Source organism: Ammodytes marinus, assembly GCF_949987685.1.
Source record: "Ammodytes marinus genome assembly, chromosome: 11".
In the NCBI taxonomy this organism is placed as follows: domain Eukaryota; kingdom Metazoa; phylum Chordata; class Actinopteri; order Uranoscopiformes; family Ammodytidae; genus Ammodytes; species Ammodytes marinus.
In genome coordinates this window covers 7,998,304-8,015,071 of record NC_137215.1, presented here as the reverse complement: position 1 = coordinate 8,015,071, position 16,768 = coordinate 7,998,304, and the positions used below count along the sequence as shown (strand labels likewise).

Genomic DNA, 16,768 nt, shown 5'->3' with positions numbered 1-16,768 from the left:
TTTATTTTTCTGATATTGAGAACCTGCATCCCAGAGCAGTGGCTGAGACAACTTGCGGATTTAGACCATAATATAAACACATTTAGTTGAGGGGAGTATGGGATAAGGAGGGACTATTATGTCTTAAATCAGGGAGTGAATATGTCAGCCAAATGTTGGCAATAGAAAAGAAAAAAAACAAGACCCCAGGATTTCATCTGCCACTCATCATGTACTGTGTATGTGCACACTCACAGAGGATGTGTCCTGTCATTCCATGATTAATCCACCGACAAACATCAGGCCAATTAATCTAACACAGTAATTAGAAAAGTCTGGCTGCTCAGTGGGGCTGAAACAAGCCAGTCAACATGGATGCATCCCTGGCTGAGAAATCGGTCCCAACAACATCAACCATGTTGGAACATACACGGCCATTTTTTAAATGGACAACAACAATTACAACCGAGATACATTATTTTTGACCCAGGTCAGTACAATTTATGAGGTACAACATGTGGATATATAACAGGGGAGAGAACAAATGGGATTAGCTGTGGATGGCTTGGAAAGAGGGATATGAGGTTGTTGGTGAAATATTTTTGCAGACCAGCCATGCTCATAAAAACAGCACACTTACCTGGATTTGTCCGACAAACAAGTTGGCCTCTTCCTCTCGGACAGTAAAGTTAGTAGTGATGGTGATATCAAATTCCGGGTCATTGTCGTTGACGTCAGTGACAACTATGTTCACAGTAGTAGTGGATGTCTAAAGAAAACAAATACACAACAAATAGCAAAATAAAGACCAATGGTATTCAGTTTACCTTTATGTGGATTATTCAAATGACATCATTTGGCTTAAATGCAGAGCCAACCTTGATGTGTTAAAGCTATGCCAGCTATACTTTCCCTTTCTGGGTTTCTCAATAATACTTTTATGAATAGTTTACGTAATGAGTTTGGAAAATGTCATTATCTCATCAAGTACTCATTTTAAAAGTATATGACCGAAACAAGTTTGATTGCTGAGACTTACTCATAACAAAATAATGTTTTTAAAAATTAATTTTGACCCTGTGAAAACTAATATAAAAAAAAAAAATGTTATTAAAAAAATTAACTGTTCAACTGTTGTTTGTTGAGTAGTATTGTAGAGAAAGATCACTAATTAGCAGCACTGTTTTAATGAGTGTGATCTTTCATGATGCATTTAATCAAAACCTATCTTTTTTTCACAACACAAATCAAATATTAAAGCATTTGTCCCACAGAAGTAGACAGTATTAATGAGGGGGTAGAGGCAGAAAAAGAGGTCTGAATGCTTCTATTAGTCAGAATATGTTATGGCTTTCAGAATCCTCAAGGAACAATTGGCATTTAAAGACAACATTTCTTGATAGCACCAATTGTTATACTGGCATGCAAAAACAACACACTGGACGGGTGTGTCACTTTTAAGTGTCCCCTGACACTAAGATGTTTTCTTAATGTGCTTGGGTTCTGTCTGATTGCATGTGTTTTGCAGCAGTGCAAGATCTTTCAGGGCTGCCATAACAAAAGGGTTGATTTGTAGAAAAACGTATAAACTTTTAGTTAAATTAAGGGAGCCTCTACTAGCTGGCACTGGCGTATAGGTATTACACTCAAATCCCGAGCAGCTTTTCGCCCTGAAGTTTCTAGAATTGTACGATTAAACTGCAAACACTGGGTAAACTAGCCTGTCATAGGAGGGATATTTTTGATGTTGACACTTTTGCCAGTGTTTTTGTCTGTCAACATTATAATGGAAGGATGATCTGCAGAATATAACGGATGTGTTAGACTTTAGCTAACAGATACAGACAGAGACCACAGCTGGTGTATTGACAAATAGCAGCATGGCTCTTGGGCATATCTCTCTCTCGGTCAGTACACCAGTTTGGTATTGACTGCAAAATCTTAACCCATTGATGACGGCTGCTGCGCGATGCCACATTGGCTCTCCTGCCTGATGCTGGGTCGCGCAGCATTATTACTTTATCTAATTTTCATGGCATTCCCAGCATAGAATGCACCGTCATTGGTTCAAATACACATGAGGTGGGTTTTGTTGATTTTTTTAAGGCCACGTGACCACCCAAAAGTTGTGTGGTTTGCCGAAAATCATGTCAATCAAAAAAAATAAAAATAAAAAAATAAAACAAAATAATAAAAAAAATACGCCAGCTATGTCGGCGACAGAACAGTTAGTGGCGTTTGATGCGCAGAATCAAGGTCTACTATAGACTACTGACGAAAATCACACAACACATTGCATCTATTTATTAACAATATTTAATAATTTTCTAATTCATCTAATTTTGACGATTTTATGAAAAATGTGTTGGTTTGTAAGGGCTAAGGGAGCATGTTTAAATAAAACCTGTGAACCTTACCTTTTAAATGTATTTTATTTCATGTTTCTATGTGCTACACAGGCTTAGATATTAAGGTTTTGGTAGACTTTACAATTCATACTATTTTTTCAGAAAACCCTCAGGCATTAAGGACATGCATCCTAGATTGCCATAGTCATCAATGGGTTAACTACTAGATTGATTTCCATGAAAGCATACATATTTAGCTATTTACAAGAGAACTAATTGTAACCCCTTGAATTTTCATCTAGCACCATCATTAAAACTAAAACATCTGTTAGGAAAAATAACTCTAATTGTAATGATATTATGCCCCCCCCCCACATTAATATGCATTTACTCTTTTATAATCAATTGAACAATTGATATATTCTTAACATGTGAACTAAAATGTTCTCTTCTCTGGCCTCGAGAAGGGACAGTTTGAGGAGAAGAAAGAGCAATACATCTTGTTGTAAAACTTTACGATGTTTTCCCCATAAGATAAGCCTAGAGGGCAAGGCGATGTATCTGTTTAATAACAAAGGCCTTCTCCAGTCAAACTTTGGATACATTCAAGGCTGGGAAGCTTGACCCTTCTTTCGCATAGGTTCATGAAGAGGACGGCCAGGATGTACAAGGGGATGATCCCTGAAACCAGATGACAGCAATAAAAACCAATCATTGTCCTTTGTTTAGGAAGGTTAAAAAGCCTTGCTGTCGAGAAGGACTTTTCACTTTTTGACTTTTTCCTGTCCCTGAAGGCTGCATAACCTGTTCTGTGATATCACTTCATTAAACATCCTCTAAGAACTTGGAAACTTCTCTCCAGTCATCCTTTATTTTTGCCTTCCATATTTCCGAATAAACGAACACGTAATTTAACATCCTGTTACATCTCACATACTTACTCGTCCTCAGTTTAATGTGTGGAGGACAACACACACACTTACCATTAGTGATAAAGTGGAATTTGAATGCTAGCACTAATGCTTTATTTGCTGATTTTTTATTTTAGAGCAAAAGTTCAACACATCGAGGATGCAAATTTGGCTACTCAAAAAAACAACAAACACTCACACTTTTTGAGCCAATGGGGAAGTCATTAGCCTGGCATCGCCCGCCTACATACTTCCGCTCAATTTTAATTTCCCTTCAGTAGTCAGTCTGGGTGTGCGGTATATTAATGGATTTTCTCCGGCAGAATGTCTGCCGGTCCAATCAGCGAACAGAGGGAGTGGCTGAGAACAATGATGTTGAGGTTGTGCGCCAGTTTCAGTTGTAGTCAGAAGCCGGCGCATGACATACGTTACGACCACACGTTTTGCGATTCGTTGGCAGATCCAATAGTTCTTAACTTCAACAGACACCCGCCTTCAAGTGAGGTAACGTTTGTCAATTGAGCGATTCCAGACCTTCTGTACATATGAAATGAAGTACGATGGTCTGGTAGGACCAGACTAGGAAGTCATAGTTTTAAGCTAACTTCACCATACATACACTAATGTGTGTACGTGTTTTGTATAATGCCTAGTGGTTTTTGCGGGTTTGTTAAATTCAAAATCTCCCGAATGCCCCCCCCCCCCACACACACTCAGTGTCATTTGAGGTTTTCATTCATTACAAGAGCCAATGTGTTCAATGGCCTGGCCTTAACCTTCAAACAATGACACACTGCACACACCTATGGCACTCCTATGAATCAAGTTGGAAAAATGGTTGAATATGCACCATCTATAATCTGTCAGTGCCTCAGGACAAAGCTGTATGCAATAATGGTGTTAATAGTCTCCTTTTGGGATGAAGAAGGATGGGTGGGTGGGTTGTGGGAGTGGTTGGCAAGTATAAAACTGTCCCAGAATACAGCTGTTTGAAGCTGCCCCCACAGATGAGACATCCAGCAGCCACATGTCACGTAGGAAATGCTCTAGTTAGTGTCACCTTCATCTCGCTGACTGTCGGGACTTCCTCCTCCATTGTTGTTTTTCTTTGTTCCGACTTCTGAGCCGTACATATTAATCAGTGCTTTCATGTCGAAATTGACATGGCAGCAGCCCATGATGAAAACCTAATCCACACGCCATGCCTTTTGTTTTGCTCTTTCACCACTTAAAACGACACGCTCGCCACCAGTGCACTGAAAGAATGCCCCCTATTTCTCGTTTCTGGAGACCTGAAGCCAATTATCTCCATCCTTGTGTGGGTGATGTTCTTATCAGAGGCCCTAAAGAAACCCCGACTTCTCTGGCCACTAGTGTGATTAACCGGCTGCTATTATTTATTTAACATACGCTCGATAGAGCTTTGTGATGTGTGTCGTCTCCCGCCCTCCTGACTGTCTGAAAGATTCAAAAGGCCGCTGATGGCTGGTGCTTTGCCTTTCAAGTGGCAACCCTGACCAGGAGCCATGTTGAAGAGACCGATACCATCAGGCTTTTTATAGGAGTCATGTACTCCCCTCTACTCGTAAGGGCAAGAGGAACAGCTCTTTATCCAGTATCCCTGGGTGAGTATTTGGAATCTGAGTCTGCTCGGGCGGGTTGCGATAACAGCTTGCTTGCGCTGCGGAGAATAACAATTTTTCAAATTTTTCACACAGATTAGCAGCACACGTTCTTTGTTATGCACCAGCAGATTCAAGAGTAAAAATGCAACAGGCATAATGAAAATATAAAAGGTCCATGTGTTCAGTATTTGAATATACTCAAAGAGAAGTAGACTTGCTTCTCTCCCTGACTCAGGTTCCCATGGTAACCCAAGCCAAGTGCTAATTACACATCCAAATCCCTGGTGTCCCGCTTCCTATTCTCTGCAGCTCTAGCCATTCTGCCCCCCCCCCCCCCCCTCCCTCCTTAGAGTATGATCCTTTCTCCATTTCCAGCTTTCACCACCGAAAGAGTTCTCACATTCACTCTCCTCAATACATTTACCCTTTCTCCCTCATTCGACACCCTTCCTGTTATAACAGCATTTATTCATCCCAGTGTTGACATTTAGTGCCTTACTGGACAAGACAGTTCACAAACAGACACACACACACACACACACACACACACACACACACACACACAATTGCAGGTAAAGGCTGTCAGTTTGTACAATGTGTCCATCAATATTAGGACAAAGATCACCAGCTTGCGGTTACCTCATTCTGTTAGGTGAAGCCCTGTCTTACATTCTCAATATTTATTTGCTCTTTTCTCTCTGACCCGCTCGCTCTCTCTTCTCTCTCTCTCTCTCTCGTCTTTCTCTTTCTCTCTTATCTAACTCTCTCTCTCATGATCTATCTCTTTCTCTCTCTCTCTCTTGCTCTCTCTCTCAATCTCTCTCTCTCTCTTGATGGAGCACTCATAAAATACTTGGACACGGCGGCGGCACATATGCTTCTCAAATGCCTCTACTTGACCAACGCAAGTATGGCTGCCAATGGATGAAAAAGAGGCTGCAGCTCTGAGTGTTTATGCGTGCCTGAGCGAGAGGGTTGGCTATCAACACTGCTCCTGTGACAGCTCATCAGCTAATGTCCGTTACCTATCACACACACTGCATCTAGAAAAAAAACAAAAAAAAAACAGAACACATTTCACCTCTGCCTGGAACAGAGACAGCTGTGAAAAAACTGAGCCAACTGAGGTGAAGTCTAATTAAATTAGGACGGTTTATATGATTATCAGCTCACTGTGGGAGACGGAGCAAGCAGCATTCACTTTCAGTTATAGTGTCTGCTGTGTCTCTGGGCTAAGTTACACAGACAGCTATGGGAATGTAAACACTCAAAAGTCAAAACTATCTTTTGATGATAATGGGCAGCGGTTCTCTAAAGGGACATTCTACAAACTTCACAATTAAAAGATCAATTTACTCGTTTTTAGCACAGCACCACTAAAGGTATTTGTATAATCTCCTGTGTACCTCTAATACAGGTCTGTCCAGTCTGATTATAAGAAAACTCAATAACAAGATTCAACACTCTCTCAACTAGTTTACAACTATGGAGACACATTTGAATTCCTCTTTGTCTTAATCCTAATGCACTTTGCCTGGAGAATTGTTTTCTTAGAACAAACTTGGCATACTATCTACTGTATATTAGATTGGATATGATGTTACGATCTTGTGACCATTTAAAACAGCACTCAACTGTTCAATAACTGTAGAACAAGCATTAGGTAAAATCGACAAAACATAATCCTGTCCAATATAACATTTTAACAGCAGGTGTAAACATTCATCTGCACTACAATCCTTGCAAATAGATGCAGCACTCAGAGCGAGCAGCATATTAGCAAACTTAGTGAATGCAAAACTTGATATGCTAAGTACTTTGCTCTCTCATTTAGTTGTAACCTAACATTTACCAGTGAAAAACATTAACATTATTGCAGGTTAGCAATTGACCATTGCCTCAGCAAATTGAACCATGGATGAGTGAGAATCACACACGTCTGATTGAAAGGTGATGACTAACACACTGACAGACCTAAGTGACTTCCTGGGGAAAGAAACATAACTCCAACCCTCGCCCATTCACAGCAGACCTTTCTCTCAGTCAATTCAATAGGCGTTGGTTTGGCACAAATAAGGGTCCACCTCTTACTGCGAGTGCTACCACATATTATTTGAAGAAAAAAAATCACAGGGTATTAAACTCCGAGTTCAAATGCACTGCTAGATTTCCGGACTTAGTGAGAAATTGGGTTCTGTCAGCCAAATGTAGGAAGTAATGAGCCTGTATGAGAACATCTTATTTGAGCTGAATGTGTTCAAAATGTCGCAGGATGGGCCACTCTGTGGAATGTGTAGACCAATGGTTTAATAAAGAGGGTTGCGCCTCACCCCTCCAGGGTTGCCGTCGGAGGCTGTGACAATCAGACGGTACTGATCTGTGGTCTCTCTGTCCAGAGGCTTTCCCAGGAGTAGAAGGCCAATCCTGTGGAGAGGGGGTCAGAGAAGAAACATGTTACACTAGAAAATGAATACTAACAAACTAAACTAAAAAGGAACACAAATAGCCTCATACCACTCACACACTGCACAGCCATCTGTCCACCCTCAGGCCAGAGATACACCTCACCTACATTCAGGACTAAGAGAGCCATTTCAACTTCCCTGCATACAGCAATCAGACTGATAACAGCTGATCTATTTATTGGTTTAAATATACATTTTTAAACACCATTTGTTTAAATAACATGACTAATCTATTATTTATTTGAGTGTTTTTTTTAAATTGTATTGCACCTGGCAAGTTTTACCCACTGACGGTTGAACTGCTGGCATTTGATGTGTGTGTGCACTGTGTGGTATATTGTGTTGTGTTGCTGGGTATGTGAACTGTACACACACTGATGCTCTGCACACATGAAGTTCCAATAATGGATCACTGCATTTTGAAGTTCATTGAATTGGATAATAAAACAAAACCCTCACAACTGAGGATCACACTATACAGGCATTTTGTAGTCATGTTTCTGCATTGCATGTTTGCGTCATTTGAAGAAACAGGCTGTCGTGTAAATTGATTTGTTCAATGGTTTTACTTCATCGCTGATGCATGCAATTGAGGGTAATGGAGAAAGGCTGCACTTTGGAGTTTATTTACTTCCAAGTTAGACAGATAAATAAAATGGGTTGGATGATTGAGGAGGATAAGTTCACTGCCACAAGCAGGTGGGCTTTTAAATGCACCCACTCTGTCTTTCTCTCTCTGTAGACCACCTGTCGCTCGCAAAGCACATGGACTACAGACAGAAAGATCCATGTTTTCTTTCCAGTGACTGCAGCAGAGCAGACACAGCGGCCGTCCTGCTCGCTCACAAGGTATAATTTGGCACTCTGGCATTCCAAAACACAAAGTGTGGATGCATTCCCAAGAAGAACACAGCATTTTCTTTATTTGCACCAACAGGCACACATGTGCAACACACACACAGTATACACACAAACTATTTCACTGCCACACTCAGGAGAGGCTCTGCCAGAACTGCAAATGGAAGGAAAGAGGAATGCACAGCGAGATTAATGCCTGTCGCAAGTCCCTGCTGTCCCTGCTGTCCCTTTGCTCTTGCACATTTCTAATTTAAAGCTCCTTTGGCCAAAACAGTCCAAGCAGAACCTTGCAGCTACTTCTTTCTCTACTGCACATAACCGTCATATAAAAATCTGATTACAGAATTATGGAAACCTCAATTAAATTTGTCTATTTCCCATAAGACTTTCCCCAAGGTTATGATGAACACATTGCTTAAAAAATTATATTCACCTGATGAGTTCAACAGGGGTAACCCAGCTTTCTAAAAACACCAGCAAAATGCAGCACACCATCCATCAGTGGCTGCTGTGCTCATGTTTATTTATATGTAAGCAAGGTAGCAGAAAATCCCCCCCCCCCCGCCCCCCCTCTGTGCTCAATGAAGCTAAAGGTACCAGGAAGCCCTGATGCGAGTAAGATAATGAAGATATACGGTGATTATTGTCATAATTGCAGCGATTATGAAGACAATCTTGATGATGGTGATGACAAATATTAGAATGATTAATGCCACTTAATCAGCCCGGGGAGTTTGTTCCTTACTCCATCTGGAGTGCTGAACTACACTTGAGCGGCTGGGTCTGAGGGGTTCACTGATCATGTGTGATAGCCTCCCTCCCGCTCTCCCCCAGCCACCACACAATGAAAAGATGATGTCAGACAGACAGGATGCTGTTAAGAGCACGTTGTAGATTCAATGGAGCAGGCTTGGGGCTGTAACATTAAGTTATCAAATGTGCACTTTAGTTGTTATGCACATTTAAAATACTACTTGTTTTGAGTCTATTCATTTAGAAAAAAAACAGACACTGCCTGTTTGGTTTCACATGGTTAATAAAAAGTATACCTTCTCCTGAACTCTTTTTTTTTCTTTCAATTTCAGTTCCAATTTCACAGCAAGACAATCGACAGTCAGCTGCAATCAATGGGGACATGAGCAGGCAATGAAAAAAGTTAATAAGATGTTAGTGTCGAAGCATCAAAGTTTACACGGTACATATAATTTTGTGACATTGAGAATCTAGTCAAGAAAGAATAATCCCTTAATAAATCTAGATGATCCATATCAAGTCTGCCTGCTCATGTTATTATTATTTTTTTAAACATTTCTGTACAGAAATTGTGTTGTTACTTATTGGCCAACATATACACTGATGCCTACAATATATCCACAATAAGGTCTGGCTTCATCTACAATTTGTCAAACTAAAAAATCAAACTTTGTTAAAGGATTAAAAAATGCACACGTACATTTCAAATTGGAGTCGATTTGAATTGAAACTGATCCAATATTGATATATGAGAGTTTATATATACAAGTACATGTAATTTAATAAAACATGTTAAAGGATCCACTTAATTGGTACTATCAAGGATGTTGAAAAATTAAGTATCTACTGAACTGGGTATTTTACAGTCAAACTTAATTCTAAAACGAAGACACTGTTTCTAAATGACTTCAAATCCATGCACAATGCCAATACTAGCATAAAGCATACACAGTATAAGAAGCTACTGTCCGCTGATGAATTGGCCTGGCTGACATATATTGATTGCCTCAATAGGAAATGCATGTGGCATATTTCCAGTACTTGATTTTATCTTGGATCTATTTTGCTTGACCACTCTGGCATCGACCATAATATTCAAAATGACCGTAGCAATAATGTGACACGTCTTATAACTGATCATCAGTCTCGCCAGACCTGGCTGGAACTTAATTAGAAAATACCAGCGACTTGTTTATGGTGTGTTAAAACTGTGATCCTGCCTCCGCCATTTACTGTGTCATTACTGAATGCTCTTTGTAGAGCACCTGGGTGGGTAAAAGACCCTGAGCCACTACTGATTCAAGGCCTGCGTTCGGCTCTCTACCATAATGGTGAGTGAATCTGAAGCATTTCCACCTCCCTCAAGGGAAACCTGCCACGTTTATGGGGAGTTATAAACTGGAGAGCTCATTATTCATAATAGCTGGATTGAAAGCAGCCCCATATGTAGCCTCAATAGGAACATGCTGCAATGCAAAAAAAAATCTCTTCACCGACTCGAGTTCCGAAGGGGTTTGAAAAACGAGAGCGAGAAGAAGGGCTCTGTATATGGCACACTCATCAAGCATAGCGGCTAATAATTATTTGATTTGTGTCCTTTATAGGCGTCTGCTTTAAGTGATGATATTGCTAGGTTGCTGAGAGCGTGTGAAGTGGTTATCATATTTCCGCCACACGGTAACACATTCTGAAGGATAACGTTTGTAGCCACTACAGAAAGAGTTCTGTCACATCTGGTTTAAAGAGACCGCAGTGGCATCGGCGAACAATAGCTGCAGTCTCACTTTAGTTTGATCGTGGCACCATGTTTTTGTTTACCATCATCGTCATAATCAATATGAAACCATAACGAAAACATCCCTTCCCAAAAGAAACAATTTTAAACACTGTGGAGCAGCTTAAAGAGTAAACAAAAGGCATGAATACATTGTTGCAACACAAAGCGTGTCCTTGCATAGCTAGCACACTGTGGCTGCAGACAAAAGAGGCATTAGTCAATTAGACAGAAACGTGTCTGGCAGCGTCTTGCATTTTTTATTTTCCCGGCGTCTCTTCTCTCCATGTTTGCACGCTTATTTAAGGGAGGGTGAAAAGCGATGACCACTTAAATAGTTTATGCCCTTTATTTGCTCCCTACTAGTGGTTGAGTGATGTGGATTTTTCCAAATGCTGACATTAATTAAAAAGGTGATAAGGTAAAACGCTTGGGGTCCTCTTGTTCTCCAAAAAAATATTCAGGATTTTAATGCCATGTCTTATCTCAGACAGCACAAAAGGACATCAGGTTAGAGAGAGGAGAGTAGACCGGAATACAACCCAACTCACTCACGCTATCAAATAAAGTATATGAGAGTCTGTGTTCTGAGTCAGCTTATCGTAGCTCTGAGCATATTGGTAAAAAAAAGAAAGAAAAGAAGCTTGACAGAGCGAAATATATATATGCCTAAAACAGCCAGAGAGTGTACATAGGTTTGCTTCACAACTTGGTTGATTTGGATATTTGATTGGGCAAACCACCAATGCAAGTGCATATTAAAAAAAAATATATCTATTGGCAAATACATCAAACAAAACCAATATTGGCAAATCAGCATCTGCTAACGTCTACTGTCCCAATTGCACATCCCTTACCCTCTCATTCCATCTTTACACTTGAGAGACTTACATGAAACACAAAAGCCTATCTCAGACTCCCACAGCTGCCTTCTGTTGGTATTTTGTTAGATTAAAAGTTGAATAACGCTTTTGATAAACCAGCCATTGTACCGCAAAAGCTTTGTCATGCTGCCCAAAAAACTCAACAAACTCTTACATTTATGTCTGCATTGCTTTGCAGAGCTGTGATAGTTTGCCAGGGGCCTGGTACATTAGCTGGACGGCAACATAGCGAAGCATTTTGCATCTATCCATTTATCATACCTGCTTATCCTGTTTAACATGCACTGCGAGAGAGGCTGAGCACCACCATGTATAGACAAATGCATTTACACCAACACATTATTTACAGTCTCCTGTTCACAACCAGTGACCTGCATGCTGTTGAAAGACCAGCAACTATGTTTCATATTCCTATTTTCATTTTTAAAAATGTTGTTGTAGGAACCTATGAGTAAAATGCTGTCAATCAATAATTCACTAGCCCTTTTTCATCCATCCATAAATATACACAAACCTCCTTTCATCTAAAGTGGACCTTGGTGGGAATACCTTTCTGTGCTTCAAACATTAGGACTTACGTTTTGGAGAGGTTGAAGACCGCCTGGGAATCCCCACTCACGATGCGATATGTGATCGGGTCATTTTCCCTGTCTGTGGCCTAGGGGAAGGGAAAGAGAAGAATAACCTTGATGAACATATAGCACCGCTAGCTGAAGGCCATGATATATGACAGTTGAGCAACAAGGAAGCTGCACTGGAGTAACAGTGAGCATGCTGTATGTTGAAGAGTGTAATCCGAGACAAGTTACAATATTCTATAAAAGGTGTAGTCAATTTTCTACATGTCCGTACATAGTGTGCACGTTGAAAAAAAAAAGCTGGTGTTAATACTAGGTTAATACACAGCCATAGGTTACGTAAATTAGTATATACACAAAGGGGCCCACCATTGGTAGCAACATGCATAGTTTACAGAGCATATTCTGTGTATTAACACTGTTTTTTTCCCAGCGCACACTCACACATAATGGACAGGTAGTGGATCAGGAGGAGATATTCACTGATTTTGACAGCGTTCTCAAGAATAGATGACTCCACGTTTAACAATGTACTACATATGTTGGTTTAAGAACTGTGGCATCATACCCAACGCCTCATTCAATTCCAAATCTTTGTATTTGCCAGTTCCTTGTGTGAATTGTGCGTACAGTATTTGTGGGTTAAAGACGCACCTGCAGATTTTGCAGAATGGCTCCAATCCTCATGGCCTCGCTGACTTCCAGGTTGTAGGCTAAGAGAGGGAAGCGTGGGGGGCTCTGGTTGTTGGGCGGCAAAACCTCAATGTACACTGTAGTGATGGAGCTCCTGGCCGAACAGAAAAGCACACATCAGCCCACTGACAGTATTAGTCTCTCCTTGAAACACCTGTTGAGCTGTGCTATACTTCCTCGTTTACAGCATAATGAAAAGTAGAAAGTATTATAATACCACAAAAAAGCTCTCGTGTGGAGTTTTATTACAGAGAAATAAAGAAAAAAACTCAACAGACTTCAGTCACATTTCATCTCATCCATAATGGTACGGTGAGGCTTTCTTTATACATTCCTAAGTGTTACCCAATATCTTCTAGCTATAAATCAGCTTGATTGTTCTCCGTTGTACACGGCAGCGCACATGATAACGCAACTGACAGCTCAAATGATGTAGCCATTCATCTTGTGGGAAATATTTTCTTATATGGCTAAAAAGGTAAATGTGAAAATGAACTTTGTAAATTTGATATGCGGAGTACAATAACCAATGTTGCGTACTACATGGTGTCGTTATGTCAGCCTGTAGCTAACGTTTAGCTAATGTAATTTCAACCATTGCGTTGAATAGTTTCTTTGCCTGCCTTCGTTTGACTGAAATCCAAGCCACATGCTCCTTCCCCAATTATGTCTCATACCTCTTTAATTTTGAATTTAAATGTACACATGTTTTGCTTCTACTCTGATGCGATAGAGGAGACAATGTATGAAACATCTCAAAAAGCAAATCTCTACAGCGTCAGATGGTTTTTAATTTATTTATTAATCAAAACAAATCAGAAAAGATATCTATCCATAATTTAGCTCAGAGAAGAAATTTCCGATTTAAAATGTGAATCACTATGAGCACATTTTGAATAGAGCTGGGTATCGTCAAGGACTTCGCGATACGATACCTATCACGATACACTGGTCACGATACGATACATCACGATATATTGCATATCTTGAAATATCACGATACATTGCGATATTCCATATACAAGTTGCCTTGTCAAACATAACAGCACAATATATTGATAATTGCACATACAAATGAAGTCAAAACTATTTCATTCACAACTTCCTTTACTATTTTTCTTCCTTTACTTTTTTTGGGGGTTTTGCTGCAGCTGCCATAACATCAAAATAACACATGCAATTCACTCTTGTACTAACTGTACAGACACACTGAAAATGAAAACACATCAGTGTGCTTTTGTGACACAGCGAATATTAAGTATTATTATAAACAAAACTGATCTATCTTCAATAGTCAGTATCCTAGAGGCCCAGGCCTCACAGCAGACATGGGTTTGAATCTGACCCGTGGTTGCTCTCTGCATTTCATTCCCTCTCTGCCCCGTTTCATATCTGTCTCTCTGCACTGTCAATAAAGCCTTGAAAAAAAAAATCATAAAAAAAAAGAAAATCATAAAAAACGATTTTAGTTATACAAATCGATACTGATATCGTGAAACTAAGTATCGAGATATATCGCCATATTGATTTTTTGACACAGCCCTAATTTTGAATTAATTAACACTTGTAAAAGAACATGGAACAACTCAGAAATATATCTGCTATTAATATAAAACGTAATGATTTGATCACAACAAAAATAATAACATTTTTTTTATAGTAACTTTAACCTCATTTTAAAGGAAATGCACACACATAAAGAGAGAGCTAACATAGGGCTACTACACGGTACCTTCTCTGTGTCTCCGGTGCATTGTCAGAGGCCTTGACAGTCAGAGCGTATGATCGTCCCACGGTTAAAGAGATACCAGGCGCCACAGTGATGCGCCCGGTGCGATTGCTAATGATGAAATGTCCCTGGGCACCAGCCAGTATCTCATAGGTCACTATACCGTTCAGTCCCTCATCCGCATCCAATGCTGTTAACTGGGGGAATAGAACAAAGAAATACACAGACAAATACTTTAGAAATAAAGTTATTTTTCTCTATCTCTACTGACTTTTGCACACACATATTATACATATTATATACAACTATTTCCCAGTAAGGTCTCTAAAGTGCCCTTCTAAAGAACATGTTGGTGGCCTATTAACATCTAATGAATACATGACCTTTGTTTCATATACAGATAGAGACAAATGGTTGGCATTTAGCTGACAGTGTATACATATTCCTTTAGACTTTTTCTACTGGCTACAATCTTCCCCGACACTTAGTGATTCACACATGGTGTCCTTAATGATCAATCAAATTTGGATTGGATGGAATTGATCTCATGCTATCTTTCACATGAGATGGATTACACAAACGTGTGAAAAGACAGCTGCAGGACAGATGGGAAGTAAAATGAAAATATAAGCATAATATATATAGAAGTAATTGCATACTCTGTTATTAAATGAATTCAGCGACCTTTATTTCCTTCCAACCAATTATTGAGGGCATCCCACTGCTGGTAATATATGAGCCCTCGTGACGTAGTTGGCTTTATATATTTAAGGCCTTGAAACTTCAATCCAAGCCAACCAGACCTACTTTTTTATGCTCCTGACTTTGGGAGTTAAAGCTGTTGGATCAAATGAAAAGCAGCATACCTCAGGGGGACTGCAGCTCTCATAAATGGCTTATAAAAACTGGTTAAGCGGTCATACCATACACTCTGTGACCCCTGGCCTCATTTTAGGAGGGGGGGCAGGGGGGGTGCAAAGCGGTTGGTTTGTAAAACAGATTAATCTTGACCTTTTCAGCGTCTGACGTTTTTTTTTTGAGTGGCTGCGCTGAGAGGACAGATCCACGGAAAGCTGAAAAAAGATCATGCCCTGACTACCAAATAAGAGACAAGGAAATGGGTTGAACTCCCCACGGTAATAGGTAGGGCGGGATTGGGATTATGGAATCACATTTTTTAGGGCTGTGCGTGCTTTGTATATGTGCCTGCGGACACGTGGATGCTTGCTTTCAGTTGGTATTAGCGTGCATATTTGTGTGTGTAGGGAAATCATGACCCTTGGAGCCAGTGCACTAATGAAATCAAATAAACAATGTCGTCCACCCAATCCATTAAGTGAATAAAAAAATGTTAAATACTATTTTTAAAATCATTTTCTTTATCCTTTAATACGAGCTAAAAGACTAATACACGGTAACACTGACGAAAACCAGAATTAATCAACTTCTAGTAATGATAGCAGCTGATCTACTGAGGAAAAATGTTTCCCGGGCCTGTGCACTGAGGACGGGGTGAAACATTGGTGTGTGTGTGTGTGATGACTACAGATGAGACGGAGAGAGCTGTTCCAGGGGGGTTTTGCTTGTCAACACAATGCGCTGGATTGTTTCGGTTATTTACTTTGAGCATGACAGAACCCACGTGAGATAGAGACACTCACTCTGTGTGTGTTTGGGGACAAAGACGGAGGCGTAAAAGGCAAAGTGCCAGAGTAAGAGATCAAAAGAGAAAGGGATAAAGAGGAACGAACGATTGCTGGATTGATTACCTGTAGAACCGTCTCGCCGGGCTGCATGTCTGTGAAGACCTCAACGCTGTAGGAGACCTCGGCAAACGTGGGCGTGTTGTCATTGGCGTCAATGACCAGGATGTTCACAGTGATCGGGCTACTCCGCTGGACGCCGTCCGATGCCACCATCTGTAAACACAAGAAAAAGAACACTTAATTGGCTGTAGAGATTGGAGACCAGTACAAACTATTTTGTTTTTGTTTTTCAAGCTCATGCGTTCAGGACTGTAGGCTAATGCTTTATTCAGACAACATGTCAAGTCTAAAATTGTTTGTTCCACCACGATAAAGTCCCTCATGACGTTGCCTTTGTTTGTGCTCATTTTCCATTCCCTTAACGTTAGCAATCCTTTTAAAAAAGATGAGGGAAAAGGACAGTTT

General features: G+C 40.2%; 1 protein-coding gene across 1 annotated transcript in view; it reads right to left on the bottom strand.

The window, feature by feature from the left end:
- The window catches only part of LOC307257938 (protocadherin-15-like), a gene marked incomplete at its 5' end in the record, with an annotated part of 140,002 nt that overhangs the window by 67,649 nt on the left and 55,585 nt on the right, over positions 1–16,768 (bottom strand). Inside the window, 6 exons of the mRNA XM_080037302.1 lie at positions 620–748; positions 7,194–7,287; positions 12,176–12,255; positions 12,830–12,962; positions 14,601–14,794; positions 16,367–16,516. Of these exons, the coding sequence (XP_079893428.1) occupies positions 620–748; positions 7,194–7,287; positions 12,176–12,255; positions 12,830–12,962; positions 14,601–14,794; positions 16,367–16,516 (780 nt within the window). The remainder of the gene's footprint in view (positions 1–619; positions 749–7,193; positions 7,288–12,175; positions 12,256–12,829; positions 12,963–14,600; positions 14,795–16,366; positions 16,517–16,768) is intronic.